Source organism: Danio aesculapii, chromosome 22, assembly GCF_903798145.1.
Source record: "Danio aesculapii chromosome 22, fDanAes4.1, whole genome shotgun sequence".
Taxonomy (NCBI): domain Eukaryota; kingdom Metazoa; phylum Chordata; class Actinopteri; order Cypriniformes; family Danionidae; genus Danio; species Danio aesculapii.
This window is the reverse complement of record NC_079456.1, coordinates 21418905-21443321: the sequence shown is the minus strand read 5'-3', so window position 1 is coordinate 21443321 and position 24417 is coordinate 21418905. Positions and strand designations below refer to the sequence as shown.

The window sequence follows — 24417 nt, the reverse complement described above, 5'->3', positions numbered from 1 at the left end:
ATAAAAGTCCCCTCAGTCATTGCAGCGACCTTGACTCTGACTTTTATTTTGTAGTCGTCTGCGATGACCATTGACCTTTACCCGGAAGTTGCAGAGATTGATCTTGTGTTGTTGTGAAAGTTGTTGCTGCGCTCCTCTGAGCTGTATTTTCTTCACACTGCGGTAAGCGTTTGCTCTTTTACAGCACTTTTCACACATTTTATTGCACAGAAACATTTATAAGAGAGTTGTGTCGTCACGCTGCACTCAACCGTGCGCGCGCTCCGTATCAAAGTTGTTGGAATGTTCTGGAAACACTGACATTTCTGCAAATAAAAATAAGATATTTACAATTAGCATTCGCCCGCATTCGTAATGAAACCGTACAAACCTTTTGATTTTGAAGCCATATAAGATGAACGTTATAATGCACATTGAAGACGTAAGACTGAATTTTATTGAATTACAACAGAATATTCATACGTAGATGATACAAAATTAAGTGTTATTTCACTTCAACGAAAATCTGTTGATCGTTTGTATTGTTAATTAAAAAAGTTTATGATGATACGACAGATAGGTTTATTTATTTTGCGAGATTAATCACAGTAATACCATGTTTATGCGCGTTTACCATGGTAATAGAGTATTTGGAGTTTGTCATGAATACCATAACATTTCAATACGGTAATAATTTAGTATTAAAGGAACTAAAGGTTTAAGTAGTATGAGTAAATACAATCTATTAGTTAAATCTAATAGTATTATCCTTTCTATATTGTATTTCCATTATAAGTTAAATATTTTCCTTAATAAAAAACAATCTGACTCTACGTTGCAAGTGAAAATCTTACAATTCCGTGTTCCTGCAATTCTTTATCTTGCACTGAATTGTTTCAATCACACATCTTCTCAGTAATGTTATTTAGACTGAATTTGAGATGTACAATCTGATATTTTTATAAATTCAGAGTTCATCTTTCAACTGTGCTCTCTCTCTCTCTCTCTATATATATATAATTTTATATATATATTATTATATATATAATTTCATATATATATATAAATTATATATATATATATATATATATATATATATATAATTTCATTTCCAATTTTAAGGATATATATATATATATATATATATATATAATTTCATTTCCAATTTTAAGGATATATATATATATATATATATATATATATATATATATATATATATATATATATATATATATATATATATATATATATATATATAATGTATTCAAAACTAAACTGTTTAGCTGAAGGGGACTTTTTAAAATAGAGTGCTTCTTTAATTCTCTCTTTTCACTTTTTTTGTAGATTGTTTTGGTCACCAATCATGTTCATATGGAAATAAATGAGGAAATATTTAAATATATTATTTTATGTAATAAAGAATAAGTTGTAATGAGTGTATTTTTTTAACAACAGCTACACATACATTAACAAAACTACATTAAAACAAGGTTGAAAAACTAAATCAAACAATATAATTTGGTTTGACTTGCATTAACGTTTTCTTTTAGATGAATCTAAATTTAAAATTAAAAGTGATTTTCAACTAAAAGTGACATTTTTGATGCCGCAATGGTTTTTTAAAAGGCGTACATCAACATAATCCATTACCAAAAAGTGTGTCAGATAATAGATAAAGGCTAAACATTTTTACAGCAGTTTTTGACGTGTGTAATTAAACAGGAAGTGTTTTTGACATCTAAATACATACTTGGGTTCAAAATGACTGAACACAAAATACTTTATTTTTTTATCTCTGAAAAAAAAATCTGAATAAAATAAATAGTGTTTTTTAAGAATTTTAAACCGTTCGCAAAGCTTTGTTATTACTTAAAGCTATTTTATAATGTATTTATTTACTTAGAACTTGTCAGAATGGACCGGATTAAACATGTTATTTGTCTCAGATGGCGGACGGTGATGTTGTGAACGGCTCTGTAGATGACCAGGAGGTGGCGCCGTTGGCTAAGAAATCTGCTGGCGCTTCACTACTGGACAGCAGAGAAGACTTTGAGATGCTGGAAGACTTGGAGGATGACGTGGATGACGATCTCCCGCCTTTAGAAGATGCAGGTGGAGGAAAGAAGAAGAGCAGTCCTACTAAAGACGCTGCAAAAGAAGACAAAACTGCAGAAAGAGCTCCTGCGGAACCAGAAGAGTGGCTGGATGTTTTAGGTACACTTTTAAACACACTTACTAGCAGTCATTTATTAAACGATGAACACTGTTATGATGCAGATGGTTTAGAGATCCTAGTGTTTGGGTTTCAAGTACAATATTTTGGCTTGTTTAAAGGGATAGTTCACCCAGAAATGAAATTTCTGTCATCATTTACTCACTCCTGTTCAAAACCAGTTTAGGTTTCTTTCTTTTGTTGAACATAAAAGAGGATGTTTTAAAGAATGTTTATTGCTGGCCCGCATTGACTACCATAGTAGGAAAAAAAATACTAGGTGTAATTTAGAACGTGAATGAGTACATTTTTAAATTTGTTTTGGCTTAATTAGAGTAAGTGAACAGCGTAAAAAACGTTTTCTTAAATATTGTTTAAATACGCAAATTATCTTTGGTTTAAAATTAAATATGCACTATTTTTTGCATACATTTATTGTACAAATATCTGATCATTGAATGAAGTCAGGTTTTGAAATTCTTGTTTCACTTTATTGATAAAATTAGAGTAAAAAAGGGTTTTACAGAGATTATATTGGGTTTTGTCTTATTATTACTCCATAATTCAGAAAATACGGCAAACAGACAGAATTATTATTTAACAATGCACAAAAAGTGGAGATTTATGACTCAAATTAGGAGCAAAAATATCATAAACCAGGCAATGTCAAGTTATCAAGGCGCAAGGCAATATTTGCTCGATTTGTTGCAATTTTTAGACCAGCGCAACCCTAATTTTCACGTTTTACGCCACGTTGTTTAAATGGCAAAGCCATTTGCGCCACTTTGTTGATGTGCCGGTCAATAAAGGAGGTGTGTTAAGGTGCATTGTTGGTGCATTGCTATTTTGAGAAACTGAAATTGATCACGCCATTGACCAAGAAAAAGCTGGTCTAAAGTTAGTTGGTTAGTTATGCATCTATGCAAGTTCGAAGGCTTAATGCACACAGGATGTACAGCATTACACAAATATCTTTACATATGAAAAAAAATAAAGGATTAAAATGTTCCAAAAATGATTATTTACTACATGGATATAAAAATCACTACCTCCATGCCTTCTTCATGTCTGGGAGGCTTTTTTCAGTTTATACGTGACAATTTGCAATTTTATTATAATGTTATTATTATTAGCAGTATTATTTATGATATGCATATTTATATTTGTTTTAATATAAAAAGTAGTTGATTTGTCCACCTGTCGGGTTTCGGAGACGTATGCATTGGGGCATAAGAATAGGATGTGTTTGGATATAACTGTTTTTTGACCACACTTCGTTATTATTGTTAATTTATTCCTTTGCTGGAAATTAGAACTTAGAAATTAGAACAAATCTTTGCACTTAACAAACAAAATTAAATATGTAGGCTAATGGATGTCTTCAGTGGAGTGCGTACAACACCATTTCCTTATCCACAAAAGTAAAAGAGTAAAAGTAAAGTAAAGAGAAAGAGGCTGAATGGAGGAGGCTTGTTCCTTATCCTCGTGCTGCAGATGGTCTGTTTAAAATGTTTTCTCGTTGGTGAAGTGGTTTCCACGTACAAAGTTCACCATGTAAATAGCACATGTGCCATGGCGTGACGCAACTGACTCTTAAAGAGAATGGGACATGAGACTCTGATTGGTTTAATGCACGTTATGCTCAAAACACACTCATTAAGTGAATAAGCACAACCCTGTTAGACCATGCGCCGCTGTACAAACCGTGTTTTTTCCGTACTTAAAATAGCAAAAGTGGATTCAGACACGCCCTTAATGCTTTTACGCTTTAGACTTTGCACCTAGATCTTTAAAATTGAGACCTGTTACTTTCTTCTGTTAAATAGTAAGAAGATATTTTGAATAACGTCCAAAACTTGTAATAGTAGAGTTCCATGGTATTTGTTTTTCCTACTGTGGAAGTCAGTGGTTACAGGTTTTCAACATTTTTCAAAATATCATCTTTTGTGTTCAACAGAAGGAAGAAACTCATATATATTCAAAAATATATCCCCAAGTAAAAACATTCTGAATATTGATGTGAATAAAACATTTTTTGATGAATTTTTGATGCATTTTGATGAATTGCCAAAGTGGAAATTTATGGCTCAAAATAGGAGCAAAAAACAACATAAATAAGACATAAATTGCTATTCTAAAAGTTCTATTAGAGAAACCAAAACAATTGTCCATTATTCTGGAAAATACTTTCTGAAAAACCTTAATGTCTTAATTGAGAGGTGCATGAAAGCACAATGTTTTTGCCTGTAGTGTCTCACGTTATAACATTTTCTCTCTGAACACACAGGAAATGGGCAGCTGAGAAAGAAAGTTCTGGAAGCTGGAGCGGGTCCAGACAGCAGACCACAGAAGGGCCAGAATGTCACAATTCATCTTAAAACTGCTCTTACTAATGGAACTGTGGTAGACGAGCTGACAGATTTATCTTTTACACTTGGGGATGGGGATGTCCTTCAGGTATGGTTTCATTATATCTCTTTAGTTGTATATGTTTATTGTATCTCCTTAGTATTATAAGTCCTTAGTTGTGGTCTAAAGTAGGATTTCAGTAACTCTTGATTCCGTTTTTATTTCCTTTTTACTTTGTGTTTTAGTCTATGGCTGAGGTCTCAAACTCAAATTGGCGAGGGGCCGTTTGAGTGACTTGACATAATTGATGCATATTAGGACAACAGACATGGCGTTTATGTTTCAAGCATCACCTGTCACCCGTGATTAGATACACACTCAGTCATACTTCCACACAGAATATGCAGTCAAAACTCTAGCTTTTTGTTACTTGTTAGACATATTGAATGGGGTAGTTTAAATTGCTATGAAAATACTGCAACTAACAGGCATAATGAAGATCATTATTATTCTGTCCCAACCAATTTTTGCTTAATCACAAGTTTAACAGATAGCGTAAGAACAGCAGAAATCGGTTTGGGTATCTTTAGTGCCTTTACTGGCAATTGTTCTTCTAAATATTTAAAAAAAAAATTATTGATTGACAGCACTAGTTTATATTATATAATATAATTTATTGTATTACAAATGTTTGTCTTGTAATTAAAAGACTCTTTAGGAAATAATACAATACAATTTGTTTTCTTGTATTAACATCATGAAATGTGTTGTTGCTTCTGTCATATTTAGGCACTGGATCTCACTGTACAGCTGATGGAAATGGGTGAAAAGGCTTTAATTGAAGCGGCTGCTAAATATGCATATGGTTCCCTTGGCAGGTTAGATTCAACATACTTTTGTCTATTTATAAGGCCCTTTATCCACATAGTATTAAAAGGACAATTCCCCCAAAACTGAAAACTCTGTCGTCATTTACTCACGTTACTTGCTTCTGTTAAATAGAGAAGAAGTTATTTTTTAAAAAATGTCAGAAACCGGTAACTATTGACTTCTATGGTATTAGTTTTTCCTACTATGGAAGTCAATGGTTACAGGCTTCTGACATTCTTTTTTGTGTTCAACAAAAGTAAGAAACTCATAAAGGTTTAGAATCAATTAATGGTGAGTAAATAATGATTAGGTTTAAATTTGTGGGTCCCTTTAACGTGTTTTCTGTGATCCAATCACAAGTGCTTTTCGATAATTCATATTGTTTGCAAATACTTAAATTGCTGTATGTACGTTTTTGACTCTTCTAAAGCATAAAATTACCATAATATGTTTGCAGATATTTAAGAAACATGCCAAGTGAACACTCTTGTTTATCTGAAAAACAATGCTGAAGTCAGTTATTCTGCTTTAAAAATGTGGGTTACGTGCTGGAACGTCTGTCTTTGTTTTGGTTCTTTTAACCTGCCCACCGCCAGTTTAGCCCATTATATTTCAGCACCCCATGTTGCCTTGGTGGAAAACCGCATATTTCATTTTTTCAGTCAGGAAATGCTTTCAAAGTATGTGCCCGCGACCGAAAATGTGACCTCCGGTGGACAGAAGCAGACTCTGAAATGAGACGCAGATTTAGAGTCCTTCGTGAGGTTATTAATTAGCAAATAATATAAATATTACTAACGTAAACATTAGGTGAGCAGGTTACATTGTAGCCCTGTGTCCTAACAACACGATACGTGACGAGATTTGCAGTGATAAGCAATTTGGCTGGTTGCACCAGATGCAGCACGACAGAAACTTAAATACAGCCAATCAGAAGCACAGAATAGCGCACTTACTGCACTCCAATGAAATGGTAAGGTTTACAGTGTAATTAATACATATTAAACCTCTTAAGCATTATTAAATGTACATGCTGAATCAATGATAAGTGTTAGCTTGCACTGATTCACAGTTCTAAAGTTCAATTTCAAATGGTTTATTTTATTTTCAAGATCTAAGGTGAACTATCTGATGCTGCTTTCAGTTGTATGGCAATAAATGTCCTGCACAATGTCATTCAAACTCACATTATTAGCATTAAACACTGAATAAAGCACATGAGGTGTACCTGAGGTCATCATAGTTTATCTTGTTGTTCACCTGTGAGAAATAGAAGCCATTTATCAAATAGAAATTTCAGGTGTTGTTAGGATAAAAACTCCTTTTGGTATGGAAAATATTCCTTCTATCGCGTGCCGTTGCTTTTAGTTAGAAAATGATTTAAATCAGCCTTAAATAAACCTTTAGGCTCAATAGTAAGGCACACTCCTGTTGGTGTCGTCAATCTGGTAACCTGTGCTTGCGAGGAGCCATCAGAGGAGGAGCCGAGTGAAAATGTGTTTTGATCCAGGAGTGCAATACCTGGTTCAACCACTGAGTGTCAAACTTGCATATTGCACCTTTAAGAATTGCAACAAAATGTCAACTAGCTTTGTTTCCTCTTGGCATGCATTGTTTGTTGTTTTTAGTCACTTCAGTTTATGTTTTCGCACTCTGATTCATAGCTGAGCAGCCAATCAGCTAATCAAACTAGCTTGACAGATGCTCACCGATAGCAAACATAAAATGACTACCAAAGTAATAGTTACGTCGCAAATAGAACTTTTTTCAGTAACTATTTTATTCTTTTTGTTGACACTCATATGAGTACACTCATACAATATTTCAAGTTACAATTGGACTCTAACTGTCATACAGTTGACATACATTATTTTCCAGGTGTACTAACTATACATAGTACTCAACTCTTTTTGAAGTATACATTTTTTTTTAAAAGTATAAAGTCAAATGAAGCAAAATAAATAAATGGAAAAAGAAGCAACTATTTACATCCAGGGTGAGAGCGTGTCCTAATATAATTCCTCTCATAATGACCTTCATTGTGAATGTATATGATACGCGATACCTATACACATTAGCATATATTTATCTATCAGTTGAGCATCTTCTATTTATTTATACAAAAAACCTTTTACTCAAACACATAGCAATGTTTTGCAAATCCAGAGAAACTGAGAATTTTCCTCAAGAGAGTTGTCTCCAAATTTAGTTTTTATATTTACATGTCCATTTTTCATGTTGGACGTCTTTTGCTGGACCCCTAACTCTCCGTGTCCTCCTTCAGCTCCGCTCCTGCTGTTCCTCCTGATGCTGATCTCCTCCTGGAGGTGCAGCTGCTGTCTGCTGATGAAGCCCTGGACCTAGAGCTCATGCCGCCCTCTGAGAGGATCATTCTGGCCAACAGGAAACGAGAGCGAGGAAACGTCCACTACCAGCGTGCCGACTATGCCTTTGCAGTCAACTCCTATGGAATTGCGCTACAGATAGCTGAAGCAAGTTCTAGAGGTAATGCTCCTTAAAGTCCATGTAAACTGAAATTTTTTGATGCTGCGTCCCAATTTGCATACTTAGTATTTGCATACTTTTGAGTGTGTAACAGAAGAGTATGCAAGCTTTTGGGACATCCTACTTCCTCGTTAACAGATCGTTGTGTTGCTTAGTTACGAGCCCTGTCAATCATCCACACATCATCCACATTTCTTTCATATTTAATTTCCTACCTTATTGGAGAAGCAGCAGGTTAATCTCCCATTCACGAGTCTTCCATGCAGAGAAATCTCCTCAGGTGTTTGGATAATTCTGCGTTCAGACGTTAATGTCCAAACACGTCTTTATATAAGTTCAGTATTGTTGTTGCAGATGAAATATAACACAGAAAACGGGATTAAAACATGTTCCAGTGGGCTAGATATTATTAACAGTCATACAAACATCTTTACCGAAGCCTCTACTTGACGGTTGGTCTCGCGCATGCGCATCCATCATGTTTTGTAGTTTGTTTACACTTTTCACCCGCGTTTGTAGTTCTAAATCGAATTCACGTCCTACGCGCAATGTATTGTGGGCAATATCAGCAGTTAGAGTATGGACGCTTCTACACTTCAAGTTTTTACCGGAAATAGTTAACCATACGGGAACCATTGACATACTCTTTTCAACATGCTACGATTTGGGACATACTAATTCTACTTTCAAATACTATTTAGGACGGATAGTGTGCGAATTAGGACGTAGCACAACACTATTACAGTATGTTTATGTACTTCCAACTGTAACAAAATATTGATTAGGGGTGGGGCTTTCTTTTTGTGCATCATTCCTTTATAGCAAACTAATGGTAAAGAGTATTGTTGTGGAAACGATCAAACTGATGTCAAAAGAGAAAGAGTCAGTCTAAACGCAAAAATCTTTGATTAAAGATTACCAAAACAAACTTTTTATTAAAAGTGAATTAACTTGACGGATTAATAGTTCACCTAAAGTCTAACAATGTGCGTTAGCAAAATAAACATTGTACATTTTGATGGACTCAAACCTGTTTGGTTTGATTAGACTCTGATTCACAAGCTCTCGATTTGATTACCATTTTAGTGAATACGTTTTTAAGACAAATGCTGTCAATATTCATTGCAATTATCAGTGAACACTTTATTTAGGGTGCATGTGTAAATTAAAACAGAATTTCAGATGCATGAACTTTAGTTATAATATGAAATACAGAAAGGGGTTTTCAGTCAGAGGCAAGGAATTTTATCCTTTTCTTTATTTCATAAGAAAATGTAAATATATATTGTAAATATAACTCAGCAATGAAAAATATTCAGTCAAGAGCAGTAAATGTTTTATTAGATATATAATTAATAACTGCATAATATAATAATTAATTAATAGTGATGCTTTGAAATTAAAATTCTGATGTGAAACTGAAAAGTTCTGAGTGCACTTGGCTGAAAACCGAAACCAGAAGTGCTTTATTATGGTTTATGAAATGATTTATTATTTTATTATATAATATAAAGTAGTTTTGTTAGACTTTCTAAATTTATCTTTAAATTAAACTGATTTAAAAGAAACACAAGCCACTAAAATAACCACATTTTATTGACAGTGAAATTGTATTGAATGTGAACAAGTCGAGTGGTGTCCTTTTTGACTCTTCTAAAGCATAAAAATTCATTCCATAATATGTTTATTATGTGTTGTCATGATAGCACAGTAGCACTATTGCAAGCAGCAGGAACAAGTATACTATATAAAAATTTCCTGTCGGCGTGTTTTATCAGGGCTTCACAATAAGGATTGCCGAATAGCCAGCATGTGAGACGCTCGGGATAGTAAACAGCATAATTATTGGCCCAATGCTGTCTTGTCATTAGTATGGTTTGGCTGTGACTGTTTGTCAATTGCGTGCAATTGCATCTTGGGGTGCTTTCACACCTAGACGTTTGTTTCGGAACCTGTCTCGTTTGCCCAGCTAGGACGGTTCGTTTCAATTGAATCCGACAATTGCGCTCGGATCTGCACCAAATCAGTCGGCCTGAGATCGCCTGAATGAGGTAGTCACGGCTCGATTGAAACAAACTCTGGAGCAGATTGATTGTAGTAATATCACAGGCTATATCACAGTGTATTATGGTTGTGTAATAGCCACATATACTACTATATATGTAGGGCAGGATGTCATTCCTACCGGTAAATGTGTATTTCATGTCTAATACGAAAGTGAAAGCATCCTGAAATATTACAGACTGCTGTTTATCCGTTAATATTGACCGAAATTACCATCTGATAATTTTTCCATATTTTAATCTTATAATACTTTGTATTAGGCATATTGTTTTGTTCATTTCTGCACTGGCACCTCAAAAGAAAGATCAACATTCATCTGCTTTATGATCTGACTGCAGTCTCGGTTTAGCTGTTATTTCTGTCTATAATTTAAGCCTATAATGCATAATTCTGGCCAATGTTTTTTTAATAGAATGATTAATTCAACAGATAGATTTTTACAAAACTTGACAGCTGATATGAGACTGTTATGACCTTAAACTGGTCACCACAAATAAGGAGAAGACGAGTGCATCTGTGGTAGAAAAAAAAAATTTTTTATTCACTTATTTCAATAATCATTTTGTTAGCTCTACTTAGGTCCGAGACCGACTCAAGGCAGAAGACAGGCGATAACCAGACTCCGTCTGCAGCCCCCTGCCATGTCTGAGACAGACACGCTACTTATAGCAGGGCAAATCAACCATACACCGGTGTTTTCAATTCTGCCGCAATCAGCTGGACCTGTAACACACAGACACACGCAGACGCATACAAACAAACGCCCACACCGAAACGAAAAATGACCACGAGGGCTCGTTACACCTTTCCCCTAAAAAGAAAAAAAAAATAAATAAACTTCTACCCAACTTACCCCCCGAAAAAATTCAACTAATTAATCTCTAATCCCCCCCCCCCCAACATAGACATCAAAATGCTGAAGCGCTCAAACTAACACCAAGGCTTCCTTTTCGATTATGCAATAATTCATCTGATAAGACAACTTTTTGGAGAAGAAACATACTGGTGGTTCCACCCACTCTTTATCATCCTGTAGAAGCACAGCCTCTGCCCCAATCTCACATGCATCTACATGCATTTTAAACGATCTGTCCCACTGCGGTGGAGGATACTTCTCATTTGCCTCAATTTTAGCACTCGTGGGATGAACAACCCCATGACTAGGGCCAGACAGAATCTGCAGACATTTTCTGCTATTTTTGCGCAGAATATTGTTGAAAATCAGCGGACTTATGCGGAATGATTTTGGGAGTATCATAACTAAAAACTTAATATATTAAATTAAAATAATACCTTTTTAATTCAATTTAATTTAATGTTTACAATGCAAATCCAATTACATCCACTTTATTTGGTAAACAAAGCAAGTCTCTCATATAATATCTCTACTAAAAGACAGAAAATATTACTTTACAAACTGTTTTGTAAATAAATCAAATTAATATTTTCATATTAGTCAATAGAATTACTGAAATTAATTTAAAAACTGAATAAATATAAATTTACACACATTTACAGTTAATAAAGAAAATAAACCGAAAAAACGATGGGCTAAAAATCTGCCCAAACCTGTGCGTGCAGATTCCGTGTGGGCCCACGCATGACCAACAACCTTACCCAAATAGGTTACTGTGGCCCTAGCGAACTCACACTTCGCTAGGTTCACAGTGACCGGCTTTCTTCAAGCGCTTAAATAAATACCAAATTCGCCATAGATGTTCCTCCCAAGAGTTGCTATATTAAATTAAATCATCTAGGCACTGCTTAATTTGTGAATTGCGAGGTCCCTGAACAGATCGGGGTAACGGATCCGGCATTTGGATCCGGGGCATTGGATGGCGGAGGGGTGTCGCGGACGAAAGTGAAAGTGAACAGCGGATGGGCGAGGAGTGCGGTTGAGAAGGGAGATCGGTAAAATGAGGTGCCCTGCATCTAGGTAAACTGCACAACCTTCCAAGTCAGTTATCAAACAATTCAATAGCCTCTGAAACGTGGCCGGTGCGTTTCGCAATTCGAAACTCATCACGTTATAACAATATGCACCATCTGGTGTAATAAAAGCAGAGACTTCACGAGCGTGCATGGTTAAAAGGACCTGCCATTACCCCTTTAATCAAATTTACTGAGGTATTTGGCTGCACCCACTTTATCCACGCAATCTTCGATACATGGAAGTTGAAAAGAGTCGGGTTTAGTACGTGCATTTAATTTTCTATAATCTGTACAAAATCTTAGGGTACCATCTTTCTTTTTCACTAGCAAGCAAGGGGATGACCATCTTGAGGAAGATGGAGCAGCCAAATTATTCTCCAACAAATATTTAACCTCTGACTCCAATTGCTTCCTTTTTTCCCACAGAACTTTATAGAATCGCTGACGTATTGGAAGGAGCATGCATCTGATTATGACGTATGCGACTGATTAGGATTGTATGAGAAAGTCTTACCTCTCTAATTTATATTTGGTGACTATGTCTGTGGGTGTCAAAATTAAAGTGCACATTTTCGCCTATATTAGCTTATTTTCGCTTGTATTACTACATATTTCACTATATATGTATTTTATTATTACTTTTTTTTTTTTTTAATTTAGTTTCATCCCAATTATATTTTTTTTAATTGTCAGTTGTATTTTAAGAAAAGTTATGCTGGATTAAAAAGTGTATGTATGCATGTATGTTAACAGTTATGTTTGACTTTTGACAATTTAAAATATGTGTCTTAGAAATAGCTATTAATTTTTTTTTTTGGTGGGGCCAGTGCAAACTTTGGCAGGGCAAGTAAAAATCTAAACCAGTACGGGGCCAGTAGAAAAAAATCCTTAGCATGTGTAGTACATGCAAAGATAAATAAACGTGTACATTGTGGAATATCCACAGAGTGGAATATAAGGCTAAAACATATGCCGGAATAGTTATTGGTTCATTCCGCTGTGGTGACCCCTGATAAATGAGGAGAATGAATGAGTTATTATAAAATAAGGCACACTTGTGACCATCTTGGTTTTGAACTTTGACCATGGCATATGCATAAGCTAGTTGATGGAGCACTCCACTGTTCTTGGCCTTTCATCACTGTGGCAACAAATCGCCCTTGTATGATGCAAGCCATTGAAATGAATGGGTTTCAAAGTGCAGCATAGCATTTCTTTCAGCTCATATTTTAAGCTGCTTTTCTCTTTCAGTGTTCATTTTTATGCCCAGCCCTACTCCTTAATCTGTTACCCATGTAGTTTATGTCGAATTATATTATTGGCCTGTTGAATATTTAATCGACTGAACATTCTGAGGTGTGCAGTTATATTCAGATAAACTCACAGCTAAACTATTTTAAGGCAGGTTTTGACCACATTACGCTCCCACATCACTCACTATACTGAACGATTTTCAGTTATCTAATAGCCTACATTAATCAAGTGTCAATATTCAACAACAGAAGCCATTAGATGAGATGTGTAAGAAACTAGTCCTAAACACAGGAGCATTGTTAGGTCAAAAGCTGACAGATGTTTTGATATGCAACAGTGTCTTTAGGTGTGGTTTAAGTGTAGTAGGCGGAATAATTAACATCCATTGAATTATTATAAGGGTGGCACGGTGGCTCAGTGGTTAGCACTGTCACCTCACAGCAAGAAGGTCACTGGTTCAAGTCCCGGCTGGGCTAGTGTTTGCACAGTCTAAGGAAATGCACTATTACTGAATTGGGTAAGCAAAACTGGCCATAGTGTATGCGGTGTGAATGTATGGGTGTTTTCCAGTGCTGGGTTGCGGCTGGAAGGGCATCCAGCAGAGTAAAACATATGCCGGAATAGTTATTGGTTCATTCCGCTGTGGTGACCCCTGATAAATAAGGAGAATGAATGAGTTATTATAAAATAAGGCACACTTGTGACCATCTTGGTTGTGTATTATAGTGTGATAATTCAGCTTGCTGTCAATTATTGTTTGGATAATTTATTGGTCACATCTGCAATCATATGGTAATCTTTTTTTTTTTTTTTTTTTTACTCAGTGGACATCAGTCAAGAAGAAGAGGAGGAACTTTTGGACATGAAGGTGAAGTGTCTGAACAATATGGCGGCTGCTCAGCTCAAGCTTGACCACTATGAAGCCGCGCTGCGCTCCTGCGTTTCCGTTCTGGCGCACCAGCCGGACAATGTCAAAGCCCTGTTCCGCAAAGGCAAGGTTAGTTTCCTGGGTTTAGACACGGATCGGTTTCACTCGCTCTCATTAAATAGTAATGCCTTCCTGAGTTTGGACACAATAAATGCAGGTTGGTCGGTCATTCGGTTGCATTTAGGTTTCCGGCCACTGCAGAGGAAGTTCAGGACAGACTGAGATGTGTTGAGATGTGCTGATGTGTGTGTGTGTGTGTGTGTGTGTGTGTGTGTGTGTGTGTGTGTGTGTGTGTGTGTGTGTGTGTGTGTGTGTGTGTGTGTGTGTGTGTGTGTGTGTGTGTGTGTGTGTGTGTGTCTGCAGGTTCTGGCTCTGCAGGGAGAGTTTGCTGAAGCCATTAAAACACTGAAAATGGCTTTGAAGCTAGAGCCAAGTAATAAGGTAACAGAAGGTTATTTTATTGTACACTGTAAAACCCAAAAAGTTAAGGTAACTCAAACCATTTGAGGAAACCGATTGCAACAAACCATTCAAGTTAAAAAAGTAATCCTAATGAGTACTGTGAACTTAATCCATTTGAATAAATGTGGCAATTTGAGCACAGTAAAACCCAATAAATGAAGAGAACTCAAACCAACTGAGTACTGTAAAACCCAATAGGTTAGGGTAACTCAAACCGTTTGAGGAAATCGATTGCTGCAAACCATTTGAGTTAAAAAACTAATCTATACGAGTAGTGTGAACTTACTCCATTTAAGTTGAAGTAATGAGGTATTTAATTAACTCATTACCTTCAACACTGAGTTCAAAACTCTTCAAATTAGTAGAATTAACTTTCAGTCAATTTTGAGTTAATTACACTCATTTCATTTGATAAAGTTGACTGTTGGGTTTTACAGTGTATTATTATATTATTGTTTGATCTCATTTGAATTTTGTAATAGATATTTTTAAATGTGTACCTTGATTTTTATATATCTTAATTTTTGTTTATATCGTCATCTTTAATCTTATTAGACTTTTTTCTCTATTTTATCTATCCTGTTGGTGCTTCATGTTATTTATTTTCTTATTTAGATCTTTAGGTCTTTTAGATTTTTAATCTCATTGTATTTTTTAATGATTTTTCTTCACCATTTATATGTTCCTCTGGTTTAATTTCTATATTATTTATTTTTGTATGTCATTTTCTTTGAGATTTGTATCTTTAATCAATTTATTCAGTATTTTATCATATTTGTCTTAATTTTATTTAGTTCCATTTTTGTTATCAAAGTTGTATTTCATTTGTTTTATTATTATTATTATTATTATTATTATTATTATTATATTATGTAATTTGCATAATGTTATGTAAATTGTATTATGTAATTTTTATGTAAATATTATTATTGTTTATATCTTTAATTGTTCATTTTATTTCATTTTATCTTCATCTTCTTTTCGATTTTGTCTCATATTTCCTTTTTAAAAATATTATTTCTTTATTTGATCTTATTTTTACGTTTAACCCTTATGTACTGGTGGATGTTTTCATCCACTCTGGGGTGATTTCGAGTCACAACTTTTTCTGTGTTTCAACTAGCGGAATGATTTTTGGTGACAAATCTTATTTTAACACCTATTTTGAGAAAATGCTTTGAAATTTTTTAAGAATTCAACGATAAACTCTGGGTAAGTTTACTACCCTTTTGTTATGATAGGAATGTCAACACCCACTGAATTAAACTGCTGTAAAACTGCATCAGATTTTTTTGCATAAATCTGTTAATCAACCTCAGTCCTGATCAAAACAACTAAATTGCTTAGAAAATTCTGGAATTTGTATGGAGTATAACAGCAAATTAAAGTGTGTGTGTGAGAGAGAGCGACCTTTGCGCACAACCATTCCTGTCAACCCTCCCGTTTTTCAAGTGATTTTCGCCATATTTTACAGTTCTAACCCGCTATCATTCCGTAAATGTATTTTCCTGTATTTCTCCCGTATTTTCAGTCTTTCTCTGAAGGGTGGCAATAAACATAAAAAAAATGGCGGAAATCCCTTTCCCCCCCATTACAGGTGCCATCACCCCTCCTATGCAATCCTCAAAACAGTCATATAGCGGTGCGTGACTGTCAGCTGATGCGCTCCATAGTGATAAATAGATGCTGTTTCGCCAACCGATACTGTACACGCGATTTTAAGCGGAGTGAAAGTCTGGGTTTTGGGTGCGTGTTTGAACAGACTGACATATACACATAATTAATAATAGCATCTAAAGAGGTCGATCTTGGTGGGTTTTTTTCCAAACACAGCTAATATTGTCCTAAATGAGCATAAAAAGTTAGGAAAGCAATCGAATGCTTAGATGTGTGCATTTTTAAAGTCACACCTCTGTTATTCAATGTAATCAAACGAAAACTCTAAATAAATGAGAGATTCAGTCGTTGCTCTTTATTCAGAATGTCTAAGTTATACAGTGAAGAAAAGAATAATGAGATTTGATAACTTTTTTGCCATCTGGGGGTATTATAAAGCTTTTTTTCATTGTTTTTTCATGTTTTTCTTGTTGTTTTGTTTTTTTTTTGTATTTGATCCCATTTTGTGTACTACTTGCATATTCTAAAATTTTAAATATTCTTTATAATAGCTATTAATTTTAATAAGTAGAACTGTTTTCTAATTTATTTGCTGCTAATGTATGCTAAATGTTTTTTCTTTTGTAAATAATAATATTAATTAAAAATAAATATATATATTTATTAATATTTATTTATATGAATTACCATTTAACATATTTAGTAATTTGGGGATTTATTTGGGGGGTATACAGGATATCTCCTATTATGGTGGGCATATCCATTATTTTCACATCCCAATGTTGACAGGTATGGCATTTACCTTGATGTGTCTGAGAAAATCCAAATATGCATCGCAGGTCTCTGAACTACATAAAGTAAACAAAAACTGTGTATTTATGCACCATCAAATGTGGTTATAATGGAAGTAAATGGGTCAAAAACAGTCACCAACTGTAAATTAAGGAGAAAAAATGAAAATCTAATAATAGTTGAAAGCCAATGTTGTTACTAATCGTTCACATGTCCAAGACTGTGATAAAAGGTAAAAAAATGTTCACAATTACTTTTTATATCGAAAATACGTCATTTTTTTTGTGTTTTTCCACCAATTCAGTGACGTAATTTGTGAACTTGGCAATTAAATTGTTAAAATCCTGTAATTTTTTTGAAAAACATTTAGTATTTTTGATTAGGATTGAGGTTGATTACCAGATTTATGCAATAAAATTAGAAAAACATATTTATCTGATGCATTTTACAACAGTTTAAATCAGTGGATGTTTTTATCCCAAACATAACAATAGGGTAGTAAATTTGAACAGTGCACAGGGGTTAACATTATTTCATCACCGGAAGTACTATTTTAATTTTATATATTTATTTATGTTATCATGTCTGAAATAAATAGTCAAGAACTACTATTAAAAAAAGTCCCGGAAACATGCGCATTTCGCATCGTCACCAGCAGAGGGCGCTGCAGACCCAGAACAGCCTTTTTAAAAACTCAAAAGTATCATATTTCTTTCCGTGTCTATAAATACCCATCTCCCTCCGCGCACTGGCCATATCTAAAGCAGCGCTGGCCTGCTCTGCTTACACAGCCGGATGGATGAGGTTCCCTGCGTCCCACCATCTGACAGCTCCTCTCTGCTGTAGGACTAGCCAAAACACCTACGTCTGCACATTTACACCCTCTCTTCTCATGTGTCTGGCCTTTACAGAGGCTCCTGGGCTCAGTTCCTTCATCCCCTCTGATCACACAGCGCCGGTTTGCCTTTATGCCACTTGTTTTTGCCATTAGCCGCTAATTATACTGTAGCGGCAATTAAACGAAATGGCAGGTTGTCATGGGATATTTTGACTCGGGCGGCTCTTGAAAGTCAACAATCAAGATGCTGTTTGTTTAGTCGTCGCTCTTCACTTATTAATAATCATAATGACACACTGCTCGGTTTAATTGGGCTTATTAAGCTGAAGTGTAATTTCGATGTTTATAGGTTAACAGTGTGGTTTTAGCAGGTTTTTGTTCTTCATGATGGTCGTTCTTAAATATGTGACGCAGTAAGTTGAATAATTATGCAAATTGATTGTTCTTAACACTACATTATTCATTCATTCATTTTCTTTTCGGCTTAGTGCCTTTATTAATCACCACAGCGGAATGAACCGCCAACTTATCCATCAACTGTTTTATACAGCAGATGACCTTCCCCCTACAACCCATCACTGGGAAACACCCGTACACTCATTCACACACATACACTACGGATAATTTAGATTACCCAATTCACCTGTAGTGCATGTCTTTGGACTTGTAGGGGAAACCGGAGCACCCGGAGGAAACCCTCGCAAACACGTGGAGAACATGCAAACTCCACACAGAAATGCCAACTGACCCAGTCAGGGCTCGAACCAACGACCTTCTTGCTGTGAGGCGACAGCGCCACCCACTGTGCCACAGCACCTCCACACTACATTAGTAAAAACGTTTTTTGAAAACAGTTCATTAAAACAACATGCCTGAGCGACTTAAAGAAAAGAAAGAAGAAAACTTTAACAAGATCTGCTGAAATATGTTGGGTTGTTGCTAGATCAGATAAGGTTGCGGCCAAAAGTTAACAAGAATTCCTTTTATTATTTATTAAATTTCCCAATTATTGTATTTTATTAACGTCTTCCTAAACCCAACCGCCACAGTAACGTAAAAACAGTAGTTGTACAGAGTATTATTTATGCTATCTATTAAATTACACAATAAATTGTATATTTTAACGTCTACCCTAACCCCAGCCCTTAACCCAACCGTCACAGTACTGTAAAAATAATAATTATTGTTATACAGTTTCATTAAAAAATGCTGCTATATTGATGTGCATATTGCATTTCCGGTCGGCCGCATATCCAAACTAGTCTTTACCAATATGTAGTCATGACGGATGAATCGGTTCATCGAACCTAATTGTCTGAATGAATTGATTCAATTATATTTTGTTTAGATTCACATTCAACTGTGAAACAAATCAGTTGATGAATGAAACATTCGACAATATCTGTTTAAATTTGTGATGACTTGATTAAAATAAATTGCTTTAAGTCAGTCTGTGGAAACGAACTGTATGAATGAAGTTTCAGAATCACTTGAATGATTCACACAAGTGTTGAACAAATCAGCAAATAATTGAATAATTCAACAATACCTTTTTAAAACTTAAAGACAATAAATCATTTTTAGTCTGTTTGTAGAAACAAACTATGAGTTAAATGATTCAACCAAGCAATTTGGTTCATTTCAGACTCACTTGAATGATAAATCAAAAAATGAATCTATGAAGTATTTTGATTTATTGAATCAAATCTTAGAAACTGATTTGGTCAAATCAGAAACAAAACACATTGACTTGAATGATTCAGTCTCTACTGTTAAACGAATCAGTTTGTAATTAAATACAAGATCAGCAGTAATACAAGCAGTAAATATATAATATAGCAGTAGTAATATATACATGATACAACCAAAAATCCTAATGAACTGAATCTCTACAGTCTGAACAATTCTGATTCATTTGAACAATTCACACCTAGGATGCAGGTCAAGATTTTTCCCACAATGAAATCACGTTGTTTCTTGAAACAAAGAAATCCGAATATACTGATTGATTAAATGAATCAGACTACTTTGCGTGGCAAAAACAAACACAATCTGAATATGACAAAAATTGTGTTCTCGTATAAACATCTGACTACACAACATAGCAAAAGTATTGTCGTCGATCCCAGTTGTAGAAGCAACAAAAAATAACTTCCTGAAAGCAAGGAAGGTCAAGGTGCTCCAGGATTGGCCAGCCCAGTCACCAAATATGAACATTATTGAGCATGTCTGGGGTGAGATGGAGGAGGCATTGAAGATGAATGCAAAGAATCTTGATGAACTCTGGGAGTCCTGCAAGAACGCTTTCTCTGCCATTCCAGATGACTTTATTAATGGGTTATTTAAGTCATTGCAGAGATGTATGGATGCAGTCCTCCAAGCTCATGGGAGTCATACACAATATTAATTCTTTTTCCACTGCACAATAACTTTATATTCTTTACTGTACATTAAGTGACAAGACTTTTGTCTGAGTAAAGTCAGACCTTACTGTCCTAATTAAATAGTTAAATCAAGGCATGATCATACTTTATTTTGGTAAAATAAGCGTAATCTAGAGGTCTTTGCCGTTCATATAAGCCACTTCTGATATCAAATGATCAACTAGAAGTCAAGCTATTATTTGTTGTTCATAAAACTTGAATAGGTGACAAGACTTTTGTCAGTTAGTCTAAATCTAAACCTCTTCACTCTGTTTTAGACCAAATGACGGTCATGGATTTTGAGCTCTTGAATGAGAACAAATAATGTGTTTGTGACCAAAATAAAGACACATTTCTTCAGTACAGGATGCTTTCAGTTCTGCTTTCGCGGCATTGCAGCTGATATTGGGAAACCGGCAAATACGGTTGAATCTCAAATCGGCTTATGCCTCGACTTTTGTTAGGCTTTCATTTAAAACCTGACGGCACTGTCATGTTTGATCCATTTCTACTGCTCAGCTGTGTTTGTGTGCCACAGTGAGCAACAGTTTCATCAGCCACACACACACTTTTCACTCTCTCTCTGCCCTTTCGTTGGCAGACTATCCACGCTGAGCTGTCGAAGCTTGTGAAGAAACACTCGGAGCAGAAAGGAGCCGAACAGGCCATGTATAAAAAGATGCTGGGTAACCCGTCCAACAGCAGTGTGCAGAAACACCGTGCCAAGTCCTCATGGGTGAGAGCACAAACTGTCCCTATTTTAACTATTTAACACTATGTGCTGTTTATTTATGAGCTGGCCTGTCTGTGTTTACGCTCAACAGGAAATGAATTTTACAAACCATCAAGTGCATGATCATGCGCACCGAATGGACCGTTAAATATTTGTACTAAAAAAATTGTGCAATGCGATAGAAGCCCAGTTCACATAGCGATATTTAATAGTTCTTTACGATTGTAGCTTGTCAGACCTTACGAACATGATCCCCATGTCATAACGACAATCAAGACGGGGCAAACATGGACGCACGCAAATCTCATCTGGAGTTTGACGTCATCAATCTATGACACTGCCAGAATTTCATCGGAGGGAAAATCTGACCATAAATCAGCTGTTGGTGAACAAGTCTAAACAATGATCAAAGACCAGAGACTTCAGCCTAGGATTATAGTAGTCGTTTAGTTCAAGTTCGATTTATTTATATAGCACATTTCCAAACGGCTACAAGGCTGTATAAAAAAGTTATTGGCCCTTTAAATAATTCCGCCTAGTTAAGGGATGCTACCATAGTTGACCATAATAAACAGGATTAAAAACAAAATCGTTGTCCCCCCCTGAGTAAGTTTTAAGCGACCTAGAAAATAGATGAGTCTTTAATTTAGACTTTAAAATTTGCATTTTTATTTCTATCGGCAGCGCGATCCAAAGGCGTGGACTGGCTATAGCGAATGCTTGCTCGCCCCTGCTTTTGAGGTGGGCCTTTGGGACTTTTAATAGAGACTGATCAGTGGAACACAAAGGGTTCTATTTTGATGATCTAGGCGCAAAGTCTGAAAGGCAGGGCGCAAAAGCATTAAGGACGTGTCCGAATCCACTTTTGCTATTTTAAGGACGGAAAAATACGCTCTTCTCCACGGCGCAGACAACCAAATCGTGGCCTTATTGGCACGGTGTGAGCTGGGCTGTAGTGAGAATAAATTGAGAACTGGTCAAATATATGAGCCCAAGAGATGTGGGAAACTAAAAGATCTGAGGGAAAATAGTTCAATGGTTCCCAGAGAAACTTTTGATTTAATGAGGAAGAAAATGCATTCTTTCGCAAAAGAATGGCCATTTCCTCAAAATTTTAGGTTCTTGGAGAAATAAAATGAATTAAGCAATTACTTGTAACTTTACCATTTTCTCACAGAAAACTACGTTTTCCACAATTTTTATAATGATTTTTTGTGATTAAAAAATGACTGATTTTGTGGTTGTAATTGCCAGATATTTGAGCATATATATATATATATATATATATATACACACACACACACACACACACACACACACACACACACACACACACACACACACACACACACACACACACACACACACGTAATGTAAAAAGTGTGAGGGTGCAGATGAGATGTCATTTTTTGAAAGACACTCAAATATATCACATGCGCTGTGTATGCAACGTCCATAAGTCAAGGAAAACATTTAATTGCAAACTCAAATAAATATAATTTGATTATATGGTTTGGAATTTAATGTTTTATGAGATTTAAATTTATTTGCGATTTGTTTGCGTTTAATTAAGAATTTTGCAGGATCGCTAAAATTTGCGACTTGTTGATTTTGTGTTGGATTTAGTGATCGCGGAATCATAAAAAACTAGGGTCTGACTATTTCTGCAGAAACTTTGCATTTCCTTACAAAATATTTGCGTTCTCCTACAGAAGTACTGTGAATGGTAGAAACTAACTGCTTCTGACATCCATAGGAAAGGCTGATTCATACTTCTGCGTCAAGCACATGCGTATGGTCCGGCGCAGCCTTCACGCGGTCATATAGCCCTCGCCGTGGCTGACGCCGATGCTGACATGCACCTCTCAAAAAATTTAACTACACATCATAACACATAGCGCATGCTCTGTGATTGGTCGGCTTGGTAGCTGTGATGAGTGTGGGCGGTGCTGAGAGCCGAGAGCCCGGTGGAGCGATTGTTTAGAAGTGTCGAGTCCCGTGAAGGAGCTCCAGATGGAAACATTTGTTTTGTGTTTCCCTTATGATGTTGTTGCACGTCCTCCGGTTCCCGCCTCTAAATGAATTAGTTTTAGCTACTTGTAGCGTTCGGAAAACAAAACACCGGCAAGGTAACTCGACACAGGGGAACATAAAAACCTGCTGCCAGCTAGTGTTTCAGAAGTGTTATTGCAGAGCAACACAAACAGTGCGCAGATGTATAAATGCACGACTAAACGCAAGGCAGGTGTCGTAAGTCACACCGATCACTCGACGCAAAAGTATAAATCAGTATCTTCAGTATATGTTTTGTGTTAAACAGTTTCTGGATCAAGTGAAGAATGGGTACATTTTTGGGGGGTGAACTATCCCTTTAATTAACGTCAAAATGACTGTATAGCAACTAAACGATCACCGTTTTCATGTTTTAAATAAGTATTTATCTTTTTAACAGGGTCTCAGCTGGAAGTGGCTCTTTGGGGCTACAGCTGTTGCGATTGGTGGTGTAGCTTTATCAGTCGTCATCGCGGCTAGAAATTAACCGAAGTCAACTGTGATGGATGATGACGTGGTGCTGAAGATCTTGAGCTCAACAGGACCCTGAAACACCACTGACCTTTATTGAAAAAAAAAAATTAGATTTGAAAGAGAAATGGCTGTTCTGTTGAGCTCCATCGCACTCTGTTGGTTTTAAGTAATGTTCACCTTCTACTTTCGATGCATGAAAGATCAGCTGGGGAAGAAATAGATGCGAGAGATAATATATAATAATTCCTATTTATGTACAGAGAAGTTTCTAGTTGTAATTAAGAGATGTGTGGATGTACAGAACGACGCTGGACCGTTTTGCTGCAGAATTCTTTGACTGAAAACAGCATTTGTGAAGTTTCGTGATCTTATTTTTGGTGAACTGAAACTTGCTTGTGAACATTCAAGAATACGATTGTATGCTTTTTTCTTTTCTTCATCTTTAGCTTCTAATGCTAAAGAAAGACAACACTATGTCAAAGGTCCCAACACTTCTATGGTTCACTACTCACAATTTCTTCTGCTTTAGCTTCATAGACTCAAAAATATCACTGCACCAAGTGGATGTGTTCAAATCAGCTGTCTCTCAATTACGTTTCCAGAATTTTTGCATTTTCATGACCTTTCGTTTTTTTACAGCGCCTACAAGAATTCTGTGCATTCCGTTAGAATTATTTATTTAGAATGACAGACATGTGACCGTTTTTTAAATTATCCTTACATTTAGTCTCAGTTCCCCATTCCATGTTCTTTTGTAGTATTGGTAACTTCCAACATTCCCTTTAAAGTTGTTTTGTATTTCCCCAAATAAACTTTTGCACTTTCTGTTCATATGATTGAAAATAAAGTGATTTCTTCTAACTGTTTGCTATTTATGTCCATTTTCTGAAGAAGACTTGAGGTTGAAAAACTAAAAGGAGTACTAAATAACAA

At 35.6% G+C, this 24417-nt stretch overlaps 1 protein-coding gene across 1 annotated transcript; it reads left to right on the top strand.

Annotated features, from left to right (window-relative positions):
- Positions 1-75: 75 nt before the first annotated feature.
- fkbp8 (FKBP prolyl isomerase 8) lies at positions 76-24345 on the top strand. Its single transcript, XM_056448099.1, has 9 exons — positions 76-162; positions 1926-2193; positions 4479-4648; positions 5330-5418; positions 7695-7915; positions 13990-14162; positions 14457-14534; positions 20827-20961; positions 23411-24345. Exons 2-9 carry the CDS (start codon positions 1926-1928, stop codon positions 23495-23497), a joined length of 1221 nt encoding a protein of 406 aa, XP_056304074.1. The 5' UTR covers positions 76-162; the 3' UTR covers positions 23498-24345.
- The last annotated feature ends 72 nt before the right edge of the window (positions 24346-24417 follow it).

Coding starts and splice junctions, on each gene's coding strand:
- fkbp8 (XM_056448099.1), top strand. CDS start 1,926: ATGGCGGACGGTGATGTTGTGAACGGCTCTGTAGATGACCAGGAGGTG. Junction 5,419..7,694: donor GCATATGGTTCCCTTGGCAG/GTTAGATTCAAC, acceptor GTCCTCCTTCAG/CTCCGCTCCTGCTGTTCCTC. Junction 14,163..14,456: donor CCCTGTTCCGCAAAGGCAAG/GTTAGTTTCCTG, acceptor GTGTGTCTGCAG/GTTCTGGCTCTGCAGGGAGA.